Source organism: Austrofundulus limnaeus, unplaced genomic scaffold (genome assembly GCF_001266775.1).
Source record: "Austrofundulus limnaeus strain Quisiro unplaced genomic scaffold, Austrofundulus_limnaeus-1.0 Scaffold726, whole genome shotgun sequence".
NCBI lineage: Eukaryota > Metazoa > Chordata > Actinopteri > Cyprinodontiformes > Rivulidae > Austrofundulus > Austrofundulus limnaeus.
Genome location: NW_013953128.1, coordinates 44,967 through 65,115, shown reverse-complemented (window position 1 = coordinate 65,115; position 20,149 = coordinate 44,967). Strand labels below are relative to the sequence as shown.

General features: G+C 36.4%; 3 protein-coding genes across 3 annotated transcripts in view; all 3 read right to left on the bottom strand.

Moving 5' to 3' along the window:
* Nucleotides 1-1,871, bottom strand: part of adnpb (activity-dependent neuroprotector homeobox b) — a 12,318-nt gene extending 10,447 nt beyond the window's left edge. The window contains exon 1 of the mRNA XM_014028205.1: nt 1,218-1,871. The gene's annotated coding sequence lies outside the window, so the exon portion shown is untranslated. The remainder of the gene's footprint in view (nt 1-1,217) is intronic.
* Nucleotides 1,872-2,984: 1,113 nt separating this feature from the next.
* dpm1 (dolichyl-phosphate mannosyltransferase subunit 1, catalytic) lies at nt 2,985-8,447 on the bottom strand. Its single transcript, XM_014028204.1, has 9 exons — nt 8,273-8,447; nt 7,427-7,526; nt 7,231-7,264; nt 7,082-7,158; nt 6,279-6,304; nt 6,099-6,194; nt 5,960-6,028; nt 5,759-5,873; nt 2,985-3,349 (listed from the first exon to the last, which is right to left on the bottom strand). The coding sequence occupies exons 1-9, from the start codon at nt 8,401-8,403 to the stop codon at nt 3,245-3,247; spliced, it is 753 nt and encodes a 250-aa protein (XP_013883658.1). The 5' UTR covers nt 8,404-8,447; the 3' UTR covers nt 2,985-3,244.
* Nucleotides 8,448-9,214: 767 nt separating this feature from the next.
* The window catches only part of col20a1 (collagen type XX alpha 1 chain), a gene marked incomplete in the record, with an annotated part of 43,425 nt that continues 32,490 nt past the window's right edge, over nt 9,215-20,149 (bottom strand). The window contains 17 exon segments of the mRNA XM_014028200.1: nt 9,215-9,778; nt 10,119-10,280; nt 11,802-11,879; nt 11,957-12,145; nt 12,255-12,321; nt 12,497-12,532; nt 14,135-14,206; nt 14,321-14,374; nt 14,462-14,515; nt 14,589-14,642; nt 14,744-14,839; nt 15,921-15,974; nt 16,092-16,178; nt 16,414-16,491; nt 17,456-17,614; nt 18,950-19,059; nt 19,166-19,308. Coding sequence (XP_013883654.1) covers nt 9,750-9,778; nt 10,119-10,280; nt 11,802-11,879; nt 11,957-12,145; nt 12,255-12,321; nt 12,497-12,532; nt 14,135-14,206; nt 14,321-14,374; nt 14,462-14,515; nt 14,589-14,642; nt 14,744-14,839; nt 15,921-15,974; nt 16,092-16,178; nt 16,414-16,491; nt 17,456-17,614; nt 18,950-19,059; nt 19,166-19,308 — 1,522 coding nt within the window.

Sequence of the window (20,149 nt, the reverse complement as noted above, 5' to 3'; positions counted from 1 at the left end):
CTGTAGATGGCGCTGCAGAGGACTCCCATTATGTAAGCCTTGCTATATTCTGCCTGGCCCCTTTTCTCTCTGCCATCACAGAATGGCGCCTCCTATTGAGTAAGCAGCAGCCCCTACAATATGTCTGCAGCAGAGGGAGGGAGGAGGAGGGAGGAGAGGAGGGACAGAAGGAGTGAGAGGGGAGATTGGGATGGGGGGGAGGGGGAGTGTGAGAGAGGATGAGGGAGCTTGGAGGAAGGGTGGATGGGAGTGAGCAGGCGAGTGTGGAAGGAGTGCAAGGGGGAGAGATGAGAGGAAAGGGGAGTGAGGCACGGGAAGTGGAGGGGGAGGGAGTGAGGCAGGGAGGTCAGAGGAGAGGAGGAAAGGGAGAAAATGGAAGAGGGTGAGAGAGAGGGGGCGACGTTTAGGAGGGGAGGGAGGGAGAGAGGGAAGAGGACAAGGAGGAAATGCAGGAGGAGGCTGCTCTGAGGGCTGCTGGCAGAAAACAGCTTCCCTGTTCTGAAGTGGTGCTAAACAGAAAAGAGACAGGCCTGGAAACCTTTTAAATGTTTGCTCAATCTTCAACCACAACAATAACCAACATCCTGACGTCGTGTTTATATCCCCCTCAATAAAGACAGGCACGTCTCCTCACATCCACTGTGATGGAAGAAAACTCTCAGATGCTTTAAAGCAATAAGGTTTCACCCCGTGGCTCAACACCTGCTTATAGTGAGAAAACAGGTGAAAGGATGTCAGTGATTATGACGTCACTCCTCCCTCTACAGAACTCACCTGGATAATCACTAAAACACAAACAATCCTTCACCACAATCACAGATGTTTAATATAAAACTTTGTTTACACTGTGATGTGCCTTTCACTCTTAGCCTTTAACATAGAAACACTTTTAAAATGAGTCAAAAATATCTGTTACTGGGTACAATTAAAAAATAAACACGTTTTGTCAAAAAATGCTGCTGCAGCTGACAAAGAATGAGGGGGGGGGGGCACCCCGTGCTGAGCTAACATGCTAAGCTAACTAACAACATCACTGGCTGTTTAAAATGCTCCCATCTTTATTTGTACTTATAATAAATAAATGTTTGATTGAACAAACAGGACGACAAACGAGGTGTTTATACCCCCACCCCATCACCCACCACCACCCATCACATCACGCAGGTAGGCAGGCACGATTAGTGGGTTCTCCCCCCCCGGCGTTCACCCGGGTTTACCTGATTTTTACATCCAGAGCTCCCGCCTGAGTGAAGGGTGCCACCTCAAGATGTCCGAGGCCGTCGTGTTGACACTTTCACCTGCACGGTGACGTGCTCACAGGTGGCTGCGGGGAAGAACAAGTCACCCCGGCCGTCGGTGTACCTTCCAATCCCGACAGCTCCTCGGTGACACGGGCTATCCTCTCTCCTTACAGTCGGCAGGCGGAAACAGAGCTCCGGCGGGCGAGTGAAAAAACACCTCCACTTCCTGGACCGGTGAAGGTGGTCTCACGGCATCAACCGGCTTTCTTTACGGTCTTAAATAAATTAACTAAACTCTGTGTGATTCTCTGGCAGCGTTTTTCTCTTTCCTCATTCTCTCCTGACAGACAATACACATCCAGCCCGCAGGCTGCCCTATCCAAAATGGCGCAAATCAAAGAAAAGGAAGTGACGTCCAGTCGATTAGCATAAATTATCTCATCGAGATCCTCCCATGGCCGCGTTAACTCCTAATTGGTTCCGTCAATTTGGCCAATTAAAATGCTTCTATTAAAAATAAAAAAAACCCACACCTTTTCTGTCCCAAAGAGTCCGCAGAAGGTTTTAGTTTGAGAGTCCCCCGGCTGTGGGGTAAACAAGCCCGCGCAGTAGTTACGTGAAGAGGCCGACAGCGGGCGTCCTTCTGGATACTCCTCCCCTGCGGAGAGTCGGATGTGCACAGTGCCTCAGCACGCAGCTGGAAGCTAAGCTAACGCTAGGTGGCGCTGTAATCTGCGGTGCTGTTAAACCGGCAGCCGGGACTACTTTCCTGTTAGTGGAACAGGGCCCTGAATCATTACACTTAACCACTTTTACCACTAAATACATGATAAATACTGAAGTACACGTGAAAGAAAATTATGTAGATGAGATGAAATTTCTATGTTTTACAACATATCACAAAAAAACAGTTAAAAACCAAATTTTAAWTGTAAATTTGAAGCACCTTTTGAAAAACAAATACTGCATTCCTCTCATTATAGTATGTTTAGGTTGAGATGTGTTGTGGACAGAGGTGTTTGTAAGGTTTGTAACAAAATACCTTTACTTTCTTAAAGTAATTTTTTGAGGATCTGTAATTTTACCAAGCATTTTTAAAAATCGTAACGTTTACTTTCATTATATTTCAAATGTAAAATTATACTTTTCCTTCTTTACATTAAAATTTAACACCTCATTACAAGCTACAAGTTTAAATGACCACAACTCATAATGAAAGGAGTTGTTTCTATACTCTGTAAGCAAATAAATGTWAAGAAATTTACACTTTTTTTAAAGAAAATATGTAAATTACTCAATTTGCTCAACCCAGTTTAGTGGAAGCACTTTTTTGATGTCATGTTCTTATAGAAATGTTATCCAGATGTAGCAGAAACCTGAACAGAAGTGCTACAATTAGCTTTTTTTAATAGTAGTACAGAATATAAATATTAATTTGAAGGTTATTTTTAGTTGCAGACCCTCTGCCTTTATTGAAATTGCCATTAAAGAGTGAATTTCTGTCTTTAGAGTTTTTTATTTGGGTACTCTGGGTTTACTGTCAAGGTAATTCAAGTATTAATTCTATTAATCCCAGTCTATTGAATTAAAGTTTTCAAGTAAATAAATAAAAGGTATTTTATAGTATAGCTTTGCTGTTCATCTTAACCATTAAATAATAGAGCAAACATTTCTGCTCTTGCATCTAGTTTCAGATTGACTAATTGGTTTATGGCAAAAATAACAACAAAAAGAGAGAGCAGGTAATGCAAACGTTTTAATTTTTACAAACAATTACTTGTGGAAATGTTACTAAGCATCCTGGGAATGAAGAGGTTTCTACACAAAGCACTGTTTCTCTTTGGTTTTCTGAAGACTACTCGTTATTTAGCTGCTAACACAAACAGTATTTTACACATGAAGTGAAAAAAACGATGAAACCTTTTCTCTTTGTGGTCGTTCTGGTAAAAGCTCTGAGTGAAAGCCAAGCTTGAAGCGTGGCAGACACGCTCTCTCAGCGTTGGTCACGTCGTGGCGAACAGCGTGAGCAGTCCTTTCACAAACGACACGATCTCATTCCCTCCCAGCTTCGACTCTCCATAAACTCTGTCCACAAAGGAGATGGGAACCTGTGGTTCAGAGGAAAACACAATCAGCTTTTCATTTGAGTCGAATTACTGGGAAAGTAAAAATGTATTTCTGTTACGTATTTGAGGCGATTTTCTGCACAAATTGGACCTAAGTTTTGTTTTATTTTTAACCCTAACCATAAAAATCTCTAATTCCAACCGGTTATCTTCTGTGGATCTGAGAATCAGTTCTCTCATCTCTCCACAGGGAGGCGCTCACGCTCCATTAAACCTCATCACTAACCACAGCTGTCTGATTCATGAAGACTTCAAATCATTGAATATTTTCTTTGGGAAATATATTTTTTAATGTTACCCTTGTTTGAATTTTGTTTATAGTTTTTGTTCATTTTTATTTGGTTAGTTTGTAGAACTTACTGCAAACACGGGTTAAAGCAAAAATAAAGAAATAATAATTTGACTAAAAATGAACAATACAGTGTTCCCTAATAAAGATTTTAACCTGAACTAATTATATCCTCAGGACTAAAAGGATTTATAAAAAAGGGGGATTTTTAAACAGTTTTTATGTAGTTTACATTTATGTTTTTCAGTGTTTTCAATTTATTAAATTTTAAATTAATTAAATTAATTTAAATTTTTTTCACTTTTGGCAAAGTTTGAGTCGGATTTGGTCGTACCTAAATTTAGCATCTGCGTAACCTTTTAGTGCAAACACATTAAATAAATGAATTGCTGTTTGTGCTACAACTTCATATAAAACTATAGCAATTATCTGTCTTTTGCAAAACACAAAATAACTCAAAACTACATTATTTTCTTTGTTAATTTCTACCTTAAAATTATTATTTCATTAAACAAGACATTATTTAGAAGGTTTCAGCTCATTTACTTACATTTATTGTGCATATTTGATCATGTATTGAATTATACTGATCCCAGTGCAGGTCTGTCACAGTGTGGTTCTAAATATAAACAAGCTTAAACATTCAAACTTTGTTTTTCTATAATATCACGCAGAGCTGGATGTGTCTGTTCGACAGACTGATCGGTGCTTTCACCTGCAGACACCTGGCCTCAGCGTACACACAAAGACCCGTCCTGCTTCGCTCTGATTGGAGGAAACTACACCTCTGGTTTTTTTGATTTGTTGAGAGCAGCGCCAGTTTAATCCTGTTTCATTAGATTAGACTGCTTCAGAGAGACAACAAAAAATAACACTACTTTTTTTTTCCATTTCTCATTTTTACAGATGACAGAAATCCATCCTGGCCATGTTTAAAGAGATGGAAATGCCTCATGGCAGTGGAGAACTTTAACTAAACTTGAAACTTAATAGTTAAAATCACATTTTTCTAAATGATGACAAAAAGTAAACACGAGGTGTCTCATAGACAAAAGATAATCTCTTTTCCCAGTGSCCAGTTTTGAGAAAAATCATCTGCATCTTCAAGTAACTTTTAGAAATTCTAATTTTTTTTAATCTAGAAAATACAATTTGTAATTGAGTCTGGAAACATTCATGCTTTTCTATATGGAGGACCAAAACTGTAATAATTAGAAATAAAAGCAGAGATATATAAATAGAACAATAAATACACCTAAAATGCACCAATTAAATTAAAAAAGAATTTTACCTCATGTTTTATAATTTAATTGACCTTGTTTATTTTTCCAGCTTAGTTCCAATAAATTATATATTTTACCACATAATTTAAATTTTGTTTTTCCTTTTACTTGTGCATATATTTGCGTCCGTTTTTACATTTCTCTGTCTCCTGTTTTTACTTTACCTTATGCATTTCTGCCTCGTTATGTAAATAAGGTGGGTGTGGCTTCTTGGGTCAGCTCTTCTCCGATTGGTCAACAGACAGGAAGGAGCAAGATCCAAAGCTTAAAGTTTAAATTAAAAGACACGTTTTCCTCCTTGACTTTGTTTTAAACTAAACTTTAAATTCTAAGTTAAAACGAGGCATCACAAGCATGCACAGTAGATCTGCACATGGATCCTGCTACTTCCTGTCTGTTGACCAATAGGAGAGGAGCTGACCCATGAAGATCCACCCACTTTTTTTGCATAATGAGGCACATGAAAATAAGGACTTGTAAATATAATCATTTAAGAGACACAAATGCATGTACAAGTAAAAGGAAAAACACAAAAATTATATTTTTAAAAATAAGTTATGTCCTAAAATATATAATTTATTGGAACTAAGCTGGAAAAATAAATATGAAGGTCAATTAAGTTATAGAACATGAAGTTTTGCTTAATTTAATTGGTGCATTTTTAAGTGTATTTATTGATTTATTGGTCAATTTATATATTTCTGCTTTTATTTCTAATTATGGCAGTGTCGGTCTTCCATATTTCTATACTTATTCAAGACTACAAATCTAATTCCACATTTTAAAGACCTGAGGAGAAAAAAGTGTTTAAGAGTTCACCTCTCCGACGGTGTAGCTGAGCTGCCTGGCTCGAACGATCATCTCCATCTGAAAAACGTAGCCTTTGGAGACGCACCGCTCCACCAGACTCTCCAACACTTTCTTCTTGTACAACCTGAGGAAAGTGAGGAAAACAAAAACTGATTAATGTTGAGCAAGCCCAGCCTTGTTCACCAACACTTTGAGACTCACGTCTCTTACCTGAAGCTGCCTGTGAGGTCCGAAGCACCGGGCCTCAACAACACCTGAGACAAAAAGTTTGCTCCTCGACTAAGAACAAAAGAAATGAGATCAGCTTCACGACAGTTAAAAAGCATAAGCTGGTAAAGTTAGCCGTTACCTGATGAGTTTTCTGCGCAGATCCCAACCGTAAACTCCTCCGTCTCCTTTGTAACGAGTACCAGACACGAGATCATAATCCCCCTCCTTCTGCTTCCTGATGAACACATGATACACGAAAGCATATTGATAAAGAAATATATATGATTTTTTTAGATGATTAAAAAATAAAAATACTTACTCAATAAACTGAGGGATAAATTTGGGCTGAAAACAAAAAAAGAGTAAGAAAATACCAAGCATCAGTCACTGAACTTAGAGGAAAAATAAAGTTAAAGATCAGAAATAAGTAAAATATTTGGTTTAAGGTGGTTTTCCAGATTAAACAAAAAGATTATGTCACATTTCTTATATTCTACTTGTTGGATCAGTAAAGACATATGTGACCCATCACATCAAAATGAGGATTAAGTCAAATTTGTTCAAAATGACCTCATCATATTTTCTGATTCCTGACTTTAAAAACTACATTTTGATACTTAAATCGTCCTGATATCATAAATAGATCCAGAGATATTATTTAATTTGTCTTGTTGGTTACGATAATATATAAATACTTGGTCTGAATCCTAATTTTATGTAATTTTAATGAGGATTTTTTGTCATTTGAAAAAAGAAATCTCAAATATTATTTGAATATTGAGATTTCCCAGCTGGAAAGAAACAAAACCTTTGATAGTCCACAGTGAAAATCTCAACATTTTAAGGCGTTTTTCATCAAAATCTGGTTTTTGGTTGCTATTGCTCAAAAAAGTGCTTCAGAATAATTTTGGTAGCATAATATTTCAGACAGTTCATTGAAATGATTTATTGATAACACATTTATTTGTTACATTTTGACAAAATGTAATTTTTGCAAGCGTTTTAATCAAAACACTATCTGCCTATTTCTCCACAGAAAACTTTTAGATTTAATCCTCGTTTCGATGCGACGGGTCTCATATTTTCCTAATAAAACACCAAAAATATGAATAACGTTCTCACATGATGGGAAAGATCTGCATCCATGATGATGATGAAGTTGCCGGTAGCGTGCTTCATGCCGTGGATGTAGGCCGTGCCTTTAAAACAACAGAACATGGTCAGCGACCGGTGAAGGTTATAAAGAGAAAACAGATTGTTACACAACTTACCAAGGCCTAGTTTCTTTGCCCTCGGCCTTAGAATCTGAAAAAAGGGAGAAAAAAAAGAAATTTTTTAGGGTATTATTTGATTTTACTCAACAATCAACACCTTCATAAAGACTTTGACACAACTTTCTGCAGGAAAATATGAAGCATTTTGTTTTAGAGAACTTGGTGCTCGTTAAAGTAACACATCTTAACTTACTATTTTATCTTTGCCGTAAATTTTCTGCAGCTGCTCCGCCACCTCCAGTGTCCCATCTGGACTTCCGTCATCAATGACGATAATCTCATAATCATATCCACTGAGAGAGCAACAGATTAAAGATTAAAGTTTCTTTTAAATCAATTCACAAATTTTATCCAACTAAATACTTTCTTCAGAAATACAAAGTTGATCTTTCATGTTCTTTCTGTAAACTTTATCCAGAGACATCTGGTCATCTTTTTTTTTAAATGTATTTGCTCACAGGTTTGGGAAGACATTGTTGTATTTTGAACRTGTTTTATTTGGTATCACAGATTCTAAGATGGAAATACTCCTCTGCTATATTTCTTATACATCTGATTTTGTTTATTGCAAAGTTTCACATTCATAAGTACAACAATGCACAGAAAATGCACCTATTTTACATCCATTACAAACAACAACAAGGCTATAAAAACCGAAAGTATTTGTAATATGTACAATACAACTGTAACTCACATTTATTTTCTTTATTTTAGTTTGAACTGTGTTGTCTCTTTTTCTCTTTTCTTCATTGTTCTTTTCTATAAATGTTAGTAAGATGTGCAAAGTTCAAAATACAGTTTGGGGAAAATATTAAGGATAAATCACTGAACTGTGGTATTGTAAGTTTTTCTGCCTTTTCCTTTTCAATAAGAAAAAAAAATGTTTAAAAAACAACAGCTGTGTCGTAAACTATCTAAAGAACATGTTTCAGGTCTGATGAATCGGTTGCAGCTGTTTAAGTGACAGCTCATCGCTAGCGATGCTAATGCTAACGCTAACGGGAGCTAGCATTAGGCGAGCAGCTTCACATAAACTCACCTTTCTCCGAAATATTTTACCAAAAGCCAAACTATCAGAGGCAGGTTTTCTCTTTCGTTGTACGTAGGCAGTAATACTGAGTATTTGTCCCCGCTGTCTTGGTTTAATTGCGTTTTTTTCCGACTTGCCATAGCTACAAGATAGTAGGAAGCAGGACCACGCAAAGTTCAAAACAGCAACACAACTTCCGGTTTGGAGTTTTCAAAATAAATTTCACTCTGTGTTTTTTTTTTTTTTTTTTTGTGCTAAAGGACTCAAATCTGTTTGCTTAAAACTTTCTAAGTATAATCAGTTTCAAAATTTTTTATTCTGCAGGCAAAAGTTAGTGTTTGTTATAAATGTATGGCATTTAATTGTTTAGAAAAGCCTATTAAAGAAAAAAWATATATATATGTACCCATATAAAACATGTTCATTGTTGCTCTGCAATTCTAAAATATCTGAAGAACAACGATATATCGCCATATAAAAAGGCTAATCTTAGAAGCTGCGTGTAAGCCAGGACTTGACAAAGCTCAAGAATTTCTAAAGCAAGACAACTGGACTTTATTTCCGCTGTGGTTTTTTATTGTTACAAAGAAATAACCTCAGGAGGGAATGGATGAGTGTTAACACGTGCTTGTGTTGATTCAGTACCAGTATGATTAAAAAAAAAAAACAACAACTTTGAAATCTTGTTCCCAAACATTCAACTATTGTGAAAAACTATACAATACCGGAAGTGAAGGAATCGCTTATTGGAGCTTCCTTTTGCACCTTCCAAAATAAACCCCACCGGAAACAAAACCCAATCTAATGCGGTTCCTATGTCACTTTTCTTTTAAAATAACATAAAATAAATCACAACTATAAGACAGTAAGAAAAGTAGAACTTTTTAAAAATAAAACCCTTTTGATTCAGCCTTTAATATATTTCAATTAAAAAGACAGAATACGCCAAAAGAAAAAGACATGACATTTTAATTTTTCCACACAAATAATTATTACAAATATTTAGAAAAAAAATCATCAGTTAGAATTTATACAGAATAAAATATACATGAATAGAAAGATACAATAAATGTCATAAAAATATACAAATTATCATCCATATGACATTTTTCTCACAGTTTCGTTTATGCCATGGGAGAAAAAAACAAAGAGCTTTTCCACCATGGAATATGCTTTCTCTGTATTTTGAGGCAGTTAAGGTTAAAATGCAAATAAAATACAAATTTTATAGACATTTTTAACAGTGCATGAATACATAAAACATTTGAAACAAAAAGTTTCAGTGCTAATTTCTTGTATGAGATTAACTGATCCCTCAGAGAATGTTTATTTTTGGCTTGATCATTGCCAATTTTTATTTTTTATGTGAAACTACCACATCGTTCAAGAATCTGAATTTGGTCTGTGTCCTTTTCTAGCTCCTTTCTGAGTCTGTTATTTAGTTCTGATGTAAGAACAGTAGTACATCGGTCATGGTTTCCTCCTCTCAGGGCTCGTAGCCATAATACGGGTCTTCTGTATGAAAACACAAACAAGAGTTAACAAATTTAAACACTGTATTTGTCTGTGATAAAACGTCTGTTGAAATACAGAGATTTATTTTAGTCAAGGGCATTTATTAGAATATAAAAAACTAATAAAAGCAGAATTTTTTCTTTGCCTGCTGGAATTAATAATCTTCGACTTTACRAGGAAAAATGTAAAAAATGTTGATGCTTTACTGATGAGACAACTTTAAAAGAGGTCTAACGGAGGTTTTGAGTGGAGCAACAATGTTGGTATTTTATTGCTTCAACAGAACTTTTGTTAAAATAAACTACAGTAAATAAGGATTTAGTTTTCTTCAAAAACTAACCTGTTTGTTCAGGAACTGTTTGGCAGCCTCCACTGCTGTCACACGCACCCGGTGGTCCAACCTCGCCTGGCTGACCTGGGGGTCCTGGAATCCCTAGTGGTCCTGAGTTGCCATCATCTCCTTTTGGACCTGGGTCTCCTGTCTTAGTCTCTCCAGCAGGGCCTGCAGAAACATCATAACTAGAGAAATTGTATTTCCTGCAAAACTGTTCGTGTGAACGCTTCTTGCTGAAAATTTAAGCTGAAAGCTGCTGAAACTGAGCTGAAAATATTTAATAGCTAAAGTGTTAAAGCGAGTTCAATTTGCAAAGCTGAAAAAAAGCCTGACTTTTGCAGAAAAACAATAAAAAGGAGCAAAAATATAGTTGAAACAGCAGAACTATAGCTACAATAGAAGAAAAAAGCTACAATTAGCATAATTATGCTAAAGGTAACAGACACAAGTTGTAATTAGCACCCAGATGGTGAAAGTGCTAGAAAAAATTTAAACATTGCTGGAAAAAAAGCATGAAAGTACTAAAAAGGGACAATTTTTAGTAAATAGCTAAAACAGCCAAAATTTTCAGTAAAATAGCTAAAACGTAGCTGGAATATTTTAGTTAGCATCAAGAAGCTTAAGGAGCACAAGTTTGCTGAACTTAGCAGAAATAAGTTGTAATATGTACAAAAAATGTGTATTTAGATTAAAACAGCCACAGTTGTAAAGTAACTAAGTGCAAATACTTTGTTACTGTTCTTAAAGTAGAATTTTTGGGTATCTGTACTTTATTTGAGTAATTATTTTTCAGCGTACTTTTTACTTCTTACATTTTTAATAAACACAAGAAGTAGAAAGTTGTTACTTTTATTTCATTTCTGCTTGTTTTCATTCCAGTTTGTTATTGTAAAAATAAAAATTATCCATATAAACTGAGCCTCCTAGATAGAGTGAATTTAACTGTGGTTGAATGAGAAGTATAAATATATAAAACTCTGATAGTGTATTAGTTTGTACACAAACAAATCATGTCACACTCCAGCAGGACAGAAYCATTCAAATAAAAGGACTGTACTTAAGAAGTATTTGTATTTTGTGCAGCCTTGATATATGTATATAAACTGAAACAGCTGGACTAGTGCATCCTAAATTTAACATCCATTCATTCTTTTAATACAACAGTCATTTCTGCAGTTTTTGGGGAGGTCACCTCCTAATAAATGTCCTTACAGAAAATCTAACTGCTCATTTTAAATCAGTACTGTGACTTTTAATACTTTACTACAAAAAAATATCACATACTTTAAGACTTTTACTCAAGTAATATTCCTAAAGGAGAATTTAACTTTTACCAAAGTAATATTTTGGTAAGATACTTTTACTTTTTGTATCACTTGTGGTACTTTATTCAACACAACTAACTTTAGCTAATACCAGTTAAACTTTAGCTTAAATTGCAGCAAATGGCTAAATATAGTAAAAATAGAAAAAAAAAGTATAAAAAAATAAATAAAAAAGCCAAAGAATACAGAAAGAAGCAAACTTTTAGCTGAAATTATCAAAAAGAAGCTAAAATTAGCAAAAGAAAGAAAAAAAAAACAGATCCAGAACAAAAGGTGCTGTAAAGATTTGGAAACATTTGAAATGAAGCTGTTAAACCAGACTAGTGTGAAACATTCACACAATGACTGACTCATATAGAGGCACCTGCAAATCCTTTGATCCCTGGGGGTCCCTGGACTCTGCTGCCAGCGTCCCCCTTCTCCCCTGGAAGCCCCCTCCTCCCTGCAGAGCAGCAGGAAACAAAAGATGGCTGCCTTGTGACCTGCAGCTCTGACGGGATGCCTCAGATCCACTCTCACCTTGTTCTCCTGGATACCCCGCCCTGCCGGTTCTGCCTCGTGAGCCCACGCTCCCCTGGTGGCCCCTGGCACCCGGTGGACCCCTGGGCCCCGGTATACCTGGTTCTCCCGGGGCCCCCAGAGGCTCCTCTATAGGAGCTGGCTTACGACTGATCTTATCGATGTACATGTCGAGTTTCAACACTTCCTCTGGACAAAAACAGATGCATGTTTAGTTTTAATSAGCAGGAACTAAAATAAAACAATCAAATCTGTAAAAAATGTTATTTTCCTCCGTCCTCATTCAGTAAACACTTACTGTGTATGAGCTGCTCACAGGCCTGTGTGACCAGCTGGTAGATCATGGCCATAGACTGAGGCTCCCCCTGTGTGCAGATTCACCAACAACAAACCMATTAACGACTCAAAACCTATTATTTCTACATTCAACTGGAATTAAATAACAGTGAATGTAACAAAGATGTATTTTAACTGTGTTTTGATGCATGAAAACAGTAAATAAACTGATTTTGACAAATAAATTAAGAATTTGAAGCCCACCTTTTCACCTTGTTCCCCTTTATTTCCTGACAGACCCTGTCAAATAAAACAGATTAAGGACTTATTGGAGCAGAAAAGTGCAGCATGTGAAAAACTTTGTGAGACGCTCATTAATGAGACAATAAAAAAATAAATAAAAACATCAAGTTTCAGCTCAAAGTATTATTAAAACTTGATTAAAGTCAACATTAAGACTACAAATATCATCTATAAATCCCATCCTAACCACACACAGTTAGTGTTTGTGATTAATTATTTATTTAGTTTATTAAGGATCCTAATTAGTTATTATCTCAGCAATAATTATTCTTCCTGGGGTCCACGTAAAAACATCATATTAACAATAACATCACAATGACATAATCAAATTGTTAATACAATCAATTATACAATCATTGGTACATAAGACAAAAAAACCAAAACAAAAATCAAACAAAAAACAATAAAATTTTTAAATCAATTATACAAATATTAGTACATAAAAATATCAAATGCAAGCTAAGCAAATATTTAATATACACCGAATATTATTTTAAGATTTTCCTCTGAAGAATCGTCACTTTCAGCTGTCATTTAAAAGAATGAATCTGTGTGATATATGAAGACAGTTTATTTCATAAGGAAACAGCTTTAAATAATACAGAAAGTTTTAATGTATTAGTTTTAGGTAAAGATAATGTATAATCCCTAAAACTAGATTGTCTAATTCTGTCATTAAGATGGAAAAATACAGAATAAACTTGACATGGGTTTTTACGATGTAAAAACAAGTGTGCATTGCCWTGTAGCATGGCTTTGCCTGCAGCAATGGACTTGCAGAATGAAGTGTGACCAAGTTCAAATGTGTTTTCTATAACAGCTTGTGCTTGTCAAGTCAGCAGGTGTTTGTAATGAGGGTAATTGTGTGACAATATGAAGTTTGTAGAGATTTTCTGCTGAAGTTGCTGTTGCTGGGTTTTGAACCTTGATCTCCCACATGAAAGCCCATGGCATTAACCATGAGACCATTGGTGCTGTGGCAGAGAACCCTGCCAGGGGTTGGTTTGTATGTGTGCAGAAAGAGGCCACATTGCCAATGTAATAGTTGTCACTAATTTGAAATATATTACAACAATAAAGCAATATTAGGACAATATTATAGTAAAACATCAAAATAATAATCATATTATTATTGTAAACACTGAACTATTGAGTTGAAATACAGTATTATTAAACTATCGTGCGGTACCAAGTTGAGTACAGCATGGGGCAGTATTGGACCAATACAAGGCTCAATTGACTGCCATTATAATTTTTTAAACATTAATATTTCATAAACTATAAGTTTTACAGGCACCAAAAGGCATAGCCATCATTTGGAACAGGAGCTTTACAGATATAAATTACAATGGCAGCTCTAGGATAAAGTATGCAGGAGGAGAAGCATGGCAAAGTGGAGATGACTTGGATGGGAAACGAATCACAATAGTGTGCATTGCATTGGCAATGCACACTGATAAGAGTATTTTAGTAATTTTCTGTTGTGTCAGTTTAATAAAAACTGATCTAAAGAAACCCTGAGGATCAGGTAGTTTATTTAACAAACACAGAACTGCAGTGTGAACTTTTTAAATCTTTTAATTGTCCCTCAGGTTTTACCGTTGGTCCAACAGACCCCGGGGGTCCCCTGTCCCCAACAGGTCCTGGGTGTCCTGGAACTCCCTGGAAACCCTGCATGAACAGAAAATGATGAACTTAAAGGATGAATTTGTCTTTTTAATGTGACCTGAAGGTGGTCCCAAAATAAAAACAAGTAATAAAAAAACTGGACATGATCAGACCCACCCTGGCTCCAGTGCTGCCGGGGGGGCCGATGTTTCCCTCCACACCCCTGATACCCTGAAAAACACAACRCGATAAGAGATGAAGACGCTGAGCTCAGCTGGATGAAAAACTCTTCTTGTTCTCAGGGGTCAAACTGCTCACCTGGGGGCCTGGGACCCCCACCTCCCCCTTTGGACCTGGAGGTCCTGGTGAACCCTGGAGAAGAACAAAGAATAAAGGTTGTAGAGAGAAGAACTAGCAGCAGAATTAAAGGTGAAGTTGAACTCACCTGTACTCCTGGTTGCCCTGGATCTCCTTTTTCTCCCCGTGCTCCTGGAGGACCCTGAGTGGGACAACAGAACAGAAACAAGTTCATTTATTTGATTAAAAACTGAAACTACCCAGGATTATATATTAAATAAAACTAATTACTAAGAGTGTTACCATTTTTCCCTGCATCGTAATGCCTCGTGGTCCTACGCTGCCCACAGGTCCAAGGCTTCCCTCAAGTCCAGCCTTTCCTGGGGGGCCCACCTCCCCCTGAGAGAGTCCACACGAAAACATTTAAATTACTATTATTTTTTTAAATCCCAAATACAATACTGTCATGTTGGATCAAATTAAACTAAAATCTAAAATGTTTTTTTAACTGGAAATAAACACAACTTGTGAATTATACTGCATTTTATTTCACACACACAATATTGAGCATATACACTAATGCTAATGCTAAGCTAACACAAACACTCCATATTTCCGAGTACTAGTTAGGGTTGAGCAAAACTGTAGCATGTAAATCTGAAAATCGATTAATATTTGGCACATGGTTGTGACTCAGATTACTTACTTTTATAAGTCATTGCTGCTCAGGCAGACCTAACACAGTGCTAACGCTAAGCTAACACCAACTCTCAATATTTCCAGGTACCAGCTAGAGTTGGGCAAAACTGTAGCATGTAAATCTGAAAACCGATTAATATTTGGCACTTGGTCAAGTTACATAAGTCATTGCAGAAGAGAGCTAACACAGAGTTAGTGCTAACGCTAATGCTAAGCTAACACTAACGCTCCATATTTCCAGGTACCTGCTAGGGTTGGGCAATATTGTATCGTTTGCAATTAACTGTCAGTAAAACTGTCACTGATTAATATTTGGCAGTTGATGATGACTGCAATTAGTGACTTATAAGTCATTGTGGTACTGAGTTAACGCTAATGCTAAGATAATGCTAAGCTAACATGAACACTCCATATTTCCAGGTAAGGTTAAGGTTGGGCAAAAATGTATCGGGTTTAAATAATCATCCAAAAACTGATCAATATTTGGCACTTAGTCATGACTAATTAAGTAATTTGAATAATTTAAAGAAGAGCATCACTCTGAGGCAGGTAGCTAAAAACAGAAGACTTAAAAATCTTGTTTGTTACATTTTCTAATAGACGCTGCATTAAAAACTCTTTCTGAAAAGCTCCTGTGCTGTCACTCCTACCTATTCAACCCAGCCTTTCTTTTCATTATCTGCTAAATTACCAACAGAAAAGAAAAGATTATACAGGTACTACCCAACATCCTAATGATGCTGTCCCTTTTGAACTTCAAGAAAAACAATTTCCATCAAACCTTTTGGCCCTGATCTCCTTTGTCCCCTTTCTCTCCTCGAGATCCTGGCCTCCCCTGAAGGAGCAAAGGATAAAAGTTAAAATGTAACATTTTTATAATCACCTGAATTATTTTCAGCGCTTGAATAAAATAACTGTTATTGTTCATTCATGAGTGATTGTTGTGACGTACAGTTGACCCGGGGAGACCTGAAGCTCCTGGAGCATCAGAGGAACAGGTACACTTGTAGGCAGGAGCAGGACAGCTCTCTTCATCTCTCTGAGGCAGAAACAAAGAATGTTAAGAGAAAAAAAAACATTTAGTTAAATGTAAGAACTCATATCAAGAAGATGAAGTGGACTGGAATAAATATCACATCCAAGTTTTTCAGAAAGAATAAACATTTTTTATGTATTTAAACATTATAATCAAAAGGAGATCTTGTAAACAAGCTTACTGTGCACCAACGGTACCCTACCAAAATAAAAGCAGATTAAAGACGTAAAGCACTGACCACTCCGGGCAGATCGCAGCAGGTGTCGTCTGAAGCCCACGTGGTGTTACAGACGATCTCAAAGGACTGCAGCTGAAACTAGAAACGAGAAAAACATTGTACAAACATTAAACCATAAGATATAAGATGTGCTCAGTTTTATTTTACTGAACTGAATCTAGATTCAACTACAGAAACAATGTTTTCTGTGAAAACACTGAGCTCTCAGTTACTTTGAAACTCATTTGCTAAAGATAAAAGAATCAGAATGCTAGCTAAATGTTAATAGTAGCAAAACATAGCAAAAGGCGACCTAAAAATGGCAAAACGCTAACTCAATTCAAAAACTAGCAAAAAGCAAAAAACTAAGTAAAAACAGCAAAAAGTTAAACATAAAAAAGCTTAGTTAAAGTAGCAAATAGCTAAAAGCTGAATGTAGCAAAAAAACTAAATACAGTAAAAAAAAAAACAGCTAAACGTACCGAAAGGCTAGTTAACAGCTTAATGTAGCAAAAGGCTACCTAAAAAGCATCAAACAGTTAGCTAAAAGAGAACAATAGCTAAAGACTAACTAAAGCAGCAAAAGGGAAACAAGAGCCAGTAGTGGGCACAGTTTCGCTAATCCGCTAGTAGCGRAACTAGCTTCTCATTTAACGCAGTAGCTTTTTTGCTAGCTTTGAAAACACTTAGTGGACTGATTAGCTTCGGCTAATTTCAAGTCCAAAAAAAATCACAGGAGTAAAACATAATTTTTATGCCTTTTATCTCAAAATAAATAAAAACTATCCCCTCTTACAAGCAGAGCTGGACGTGTCGGGAACAGTGTGTTTAGCATGTAGCATCTTAAGCAGCTAAACTTCAAACTAAGAACATCAAAAAGGTTAGCATTAGCTTCCTCTAATTTTTTTTCTCCGTTCAGCAGGTAAGTGTTAGCGGAGCTAAGATTCTTTTTTAGTGAATTAGTGGTTAGTGAACTAACTTCTTGGTTAGCTGTGCCCACCACTGCTAAGAGCTAAATGTAGCAAAAGGCTAGCTTAAAGTATTTCAAACGGTTGTAAAGTACCGGGGCGGAGCCACTGTTGGGTCCTCTTGTTTTCACCAGTTTCCCCAGCATCTCGAAGCCGTCGGTCGGCAGGTTTCCAAGAGGACGGGCCGGTCTCTCACCTACATGCTGGCAGTCCACAGACAAAGATATGCTCACCTGGCTAACAGACAGGTGAACCTGCCAACAAGACAGAAAGATGATTAGAACAAACAGGGAACAAGGACAACAAGGGACTTTACCTTTTAAATTTATATTAGACCAGGATGTTAGATTAAATTTATAAAATACATTTTCTGGAAAAAAAATACATTGAGTGCTGAACGACTTTACTGAAGTTTCTTAAAATGAAACAGAAATGTTGAAGTTAAAACGATCAGAACAAAAGCTAAGAAGTAGATAAAACTAAAATTAGAATAAACTAAGATCTAAAAATAGAGTTAAAATCAGCAGAACAGTAGCACAAAGCTATATTTAGCAAAACAGTGGATAGACTCTAAACTGAGCAAAACAGTAGCTAAAACTAACAAAACAGTAAGTAAAAGCTAAGCCAAGCAGAACAGTAGCTGAAAGCTAAAATCAATTGAATAGTAGCAAAAATTAAAATCACATAACTTAAAAAAATAGCAAAACAGTAGCTAAAAGTTAACAGAAGAATCACGTAGGTAAAGCTTAACAGTAGCTAAAAGTCAATACTAAAGCTTAACAGTAGCTAAAAGTCAATAATAAAGCTTAACAGTAGCTAAAAGTCAATGCTAAAGCTAAACAGTAGCTAAAAGTCAATACTAAAGCTAAACAGTAGCTAAAAACTAAAGTGGAAGACAGTTTGTTAAAGTAGATTAAAAGAGAACAAAGTTTTCCAACATGTGGAGATCTTAATGCAATTCCAAAAATATGAAAGTTTAAATACCAAACATCATAGCTGTTATGTTTTAAATAAGCTTAACTTTTTATCCCGACAGACCAAAACAGCTGATAACAAAGTGTGAAAAAGTATAAATGCTGCATTCACACAGCTGGACAATCTGAGTTATTAAAATATGTCATGAACCACTGGATGGTAGCACTCTGTTACTGACTAACAGACAGACAGACACAGATAAGTTATAAAAAAACATCATGTGAAATCAGTTTGTGCTCAAAGTGTGTTGTAAAATKACTTTTAGCTACGAACACACAAAAKTTTAGCTCAGTAGCTATAAAAATGGCTGAATTAAAGCCCTTTGACAGTGTCTTTAACTGTGGCAGTCATCTTGAACAGGGCTGCAGAGAGTTTATTAACATCAGCCCCCTGGTTTAGGAGATATTTTGCTAACAGACAGACAAAAGCACATGTGCACAAACATGAGCAAAACTGTCGTCACTTTTTGACTTTGGCACAGAAAACAATTTTTACACAAGCTTCAGATTGAATGCGACGCTCCTCCTGATGGGACCACCAGCGTGGATAACAGACTGAAACCAACAAGGCAAACAGAGTTTATGGAACCAAACAAGCCGAGTGTTTCGTCTCACCTTGTGAAAACTTCCGTAGAACAGCTTGTGAACCTGCGGCTGATCGAACGTCAGCTCCTGAACCTCTCCTCTGTAGTCCAGGCTGAAGTACATCAGATGTTTGGTAGAAGCTGCAGAAAAGTTTGCATAACTTTAACGAGTGTGTGTGACGACTTTCAGACAATCATCAAACCGCTCCACCTTTAGAAGACAGAGGGTTGCAGAGGTTTTACTCACGGTTGATAACCACCCCCATCTTTGGCTGGAAGTCGCTGTCGGTGAGCTGCCAGAGAGCAAAGGGCTCCCTGGGTGTATCCTGCAGCAGCCGGAAGGAGATGCTGATGGTGTGGTCCGGAGAGAAACCTGCAGGGTGAATAAACCTAAAACAAGATAAGTCAGAGTCATGGCACAGCATGGTCCCAATGCACTGTATATTATTTAAATTAACATAATTAAAACATATCCAAACCAGACTGGATTTAACAGAACACCTGAGGATGTTTAGTTGTATCCATCCTGACTTTTCAACAATCTTTTCTCTGAGTTGAATTAAAACAGTCTCTCRAAACAGGGTGAATATTTATGAACTTTATTTTTAATTTATAATTCTTTTTTTAACTAGCATTATTTTTGAAGAGATTTAATTTTACCTGCCAATGAAGAAATTATTTTTTTAATCAGAAAAGACATTTAATTTTGGCCATGATTGATTTATGGCAGCAATGAAAGGGTAAAATAAAGCAACTGGAGGCATGACCTCCCTTTTTTTTTTCTTATTGCTCAGGAAGAAACACTCGAAGCATCTCCTAGATCAGGCATGGACAGTCCTGGTCCTGGAGGGCCGCAGCCCTGCATGTTTTACTTGTTTCTCTGCTCCAACACACCTGATAGGTGATTTTCAGTCTTCTGCAGTACGGAGGACCAAAACTGACATAATTAGAAATAAAAGCAGAATTACATGAACCACTAAATAAATACACTTAAAATGCACCAATTAAATTAAAAAAGGAGAATTTTATTGCCTGTTTTATATTTTAATTGACTTCCAAATTTATTTTCCCAGCTTAGTTCCAATAAATTAGTCTATACATTTGAACACAATTTTAATTTGACTGTTTTTTAAATATATATTAATTGTTTTTCCTTTTACTTGTACATGCATTTGTGTGTCTTAAACATTTATACTTAATTATTTTACATTTTTTCCCAACAAGTCTTTTT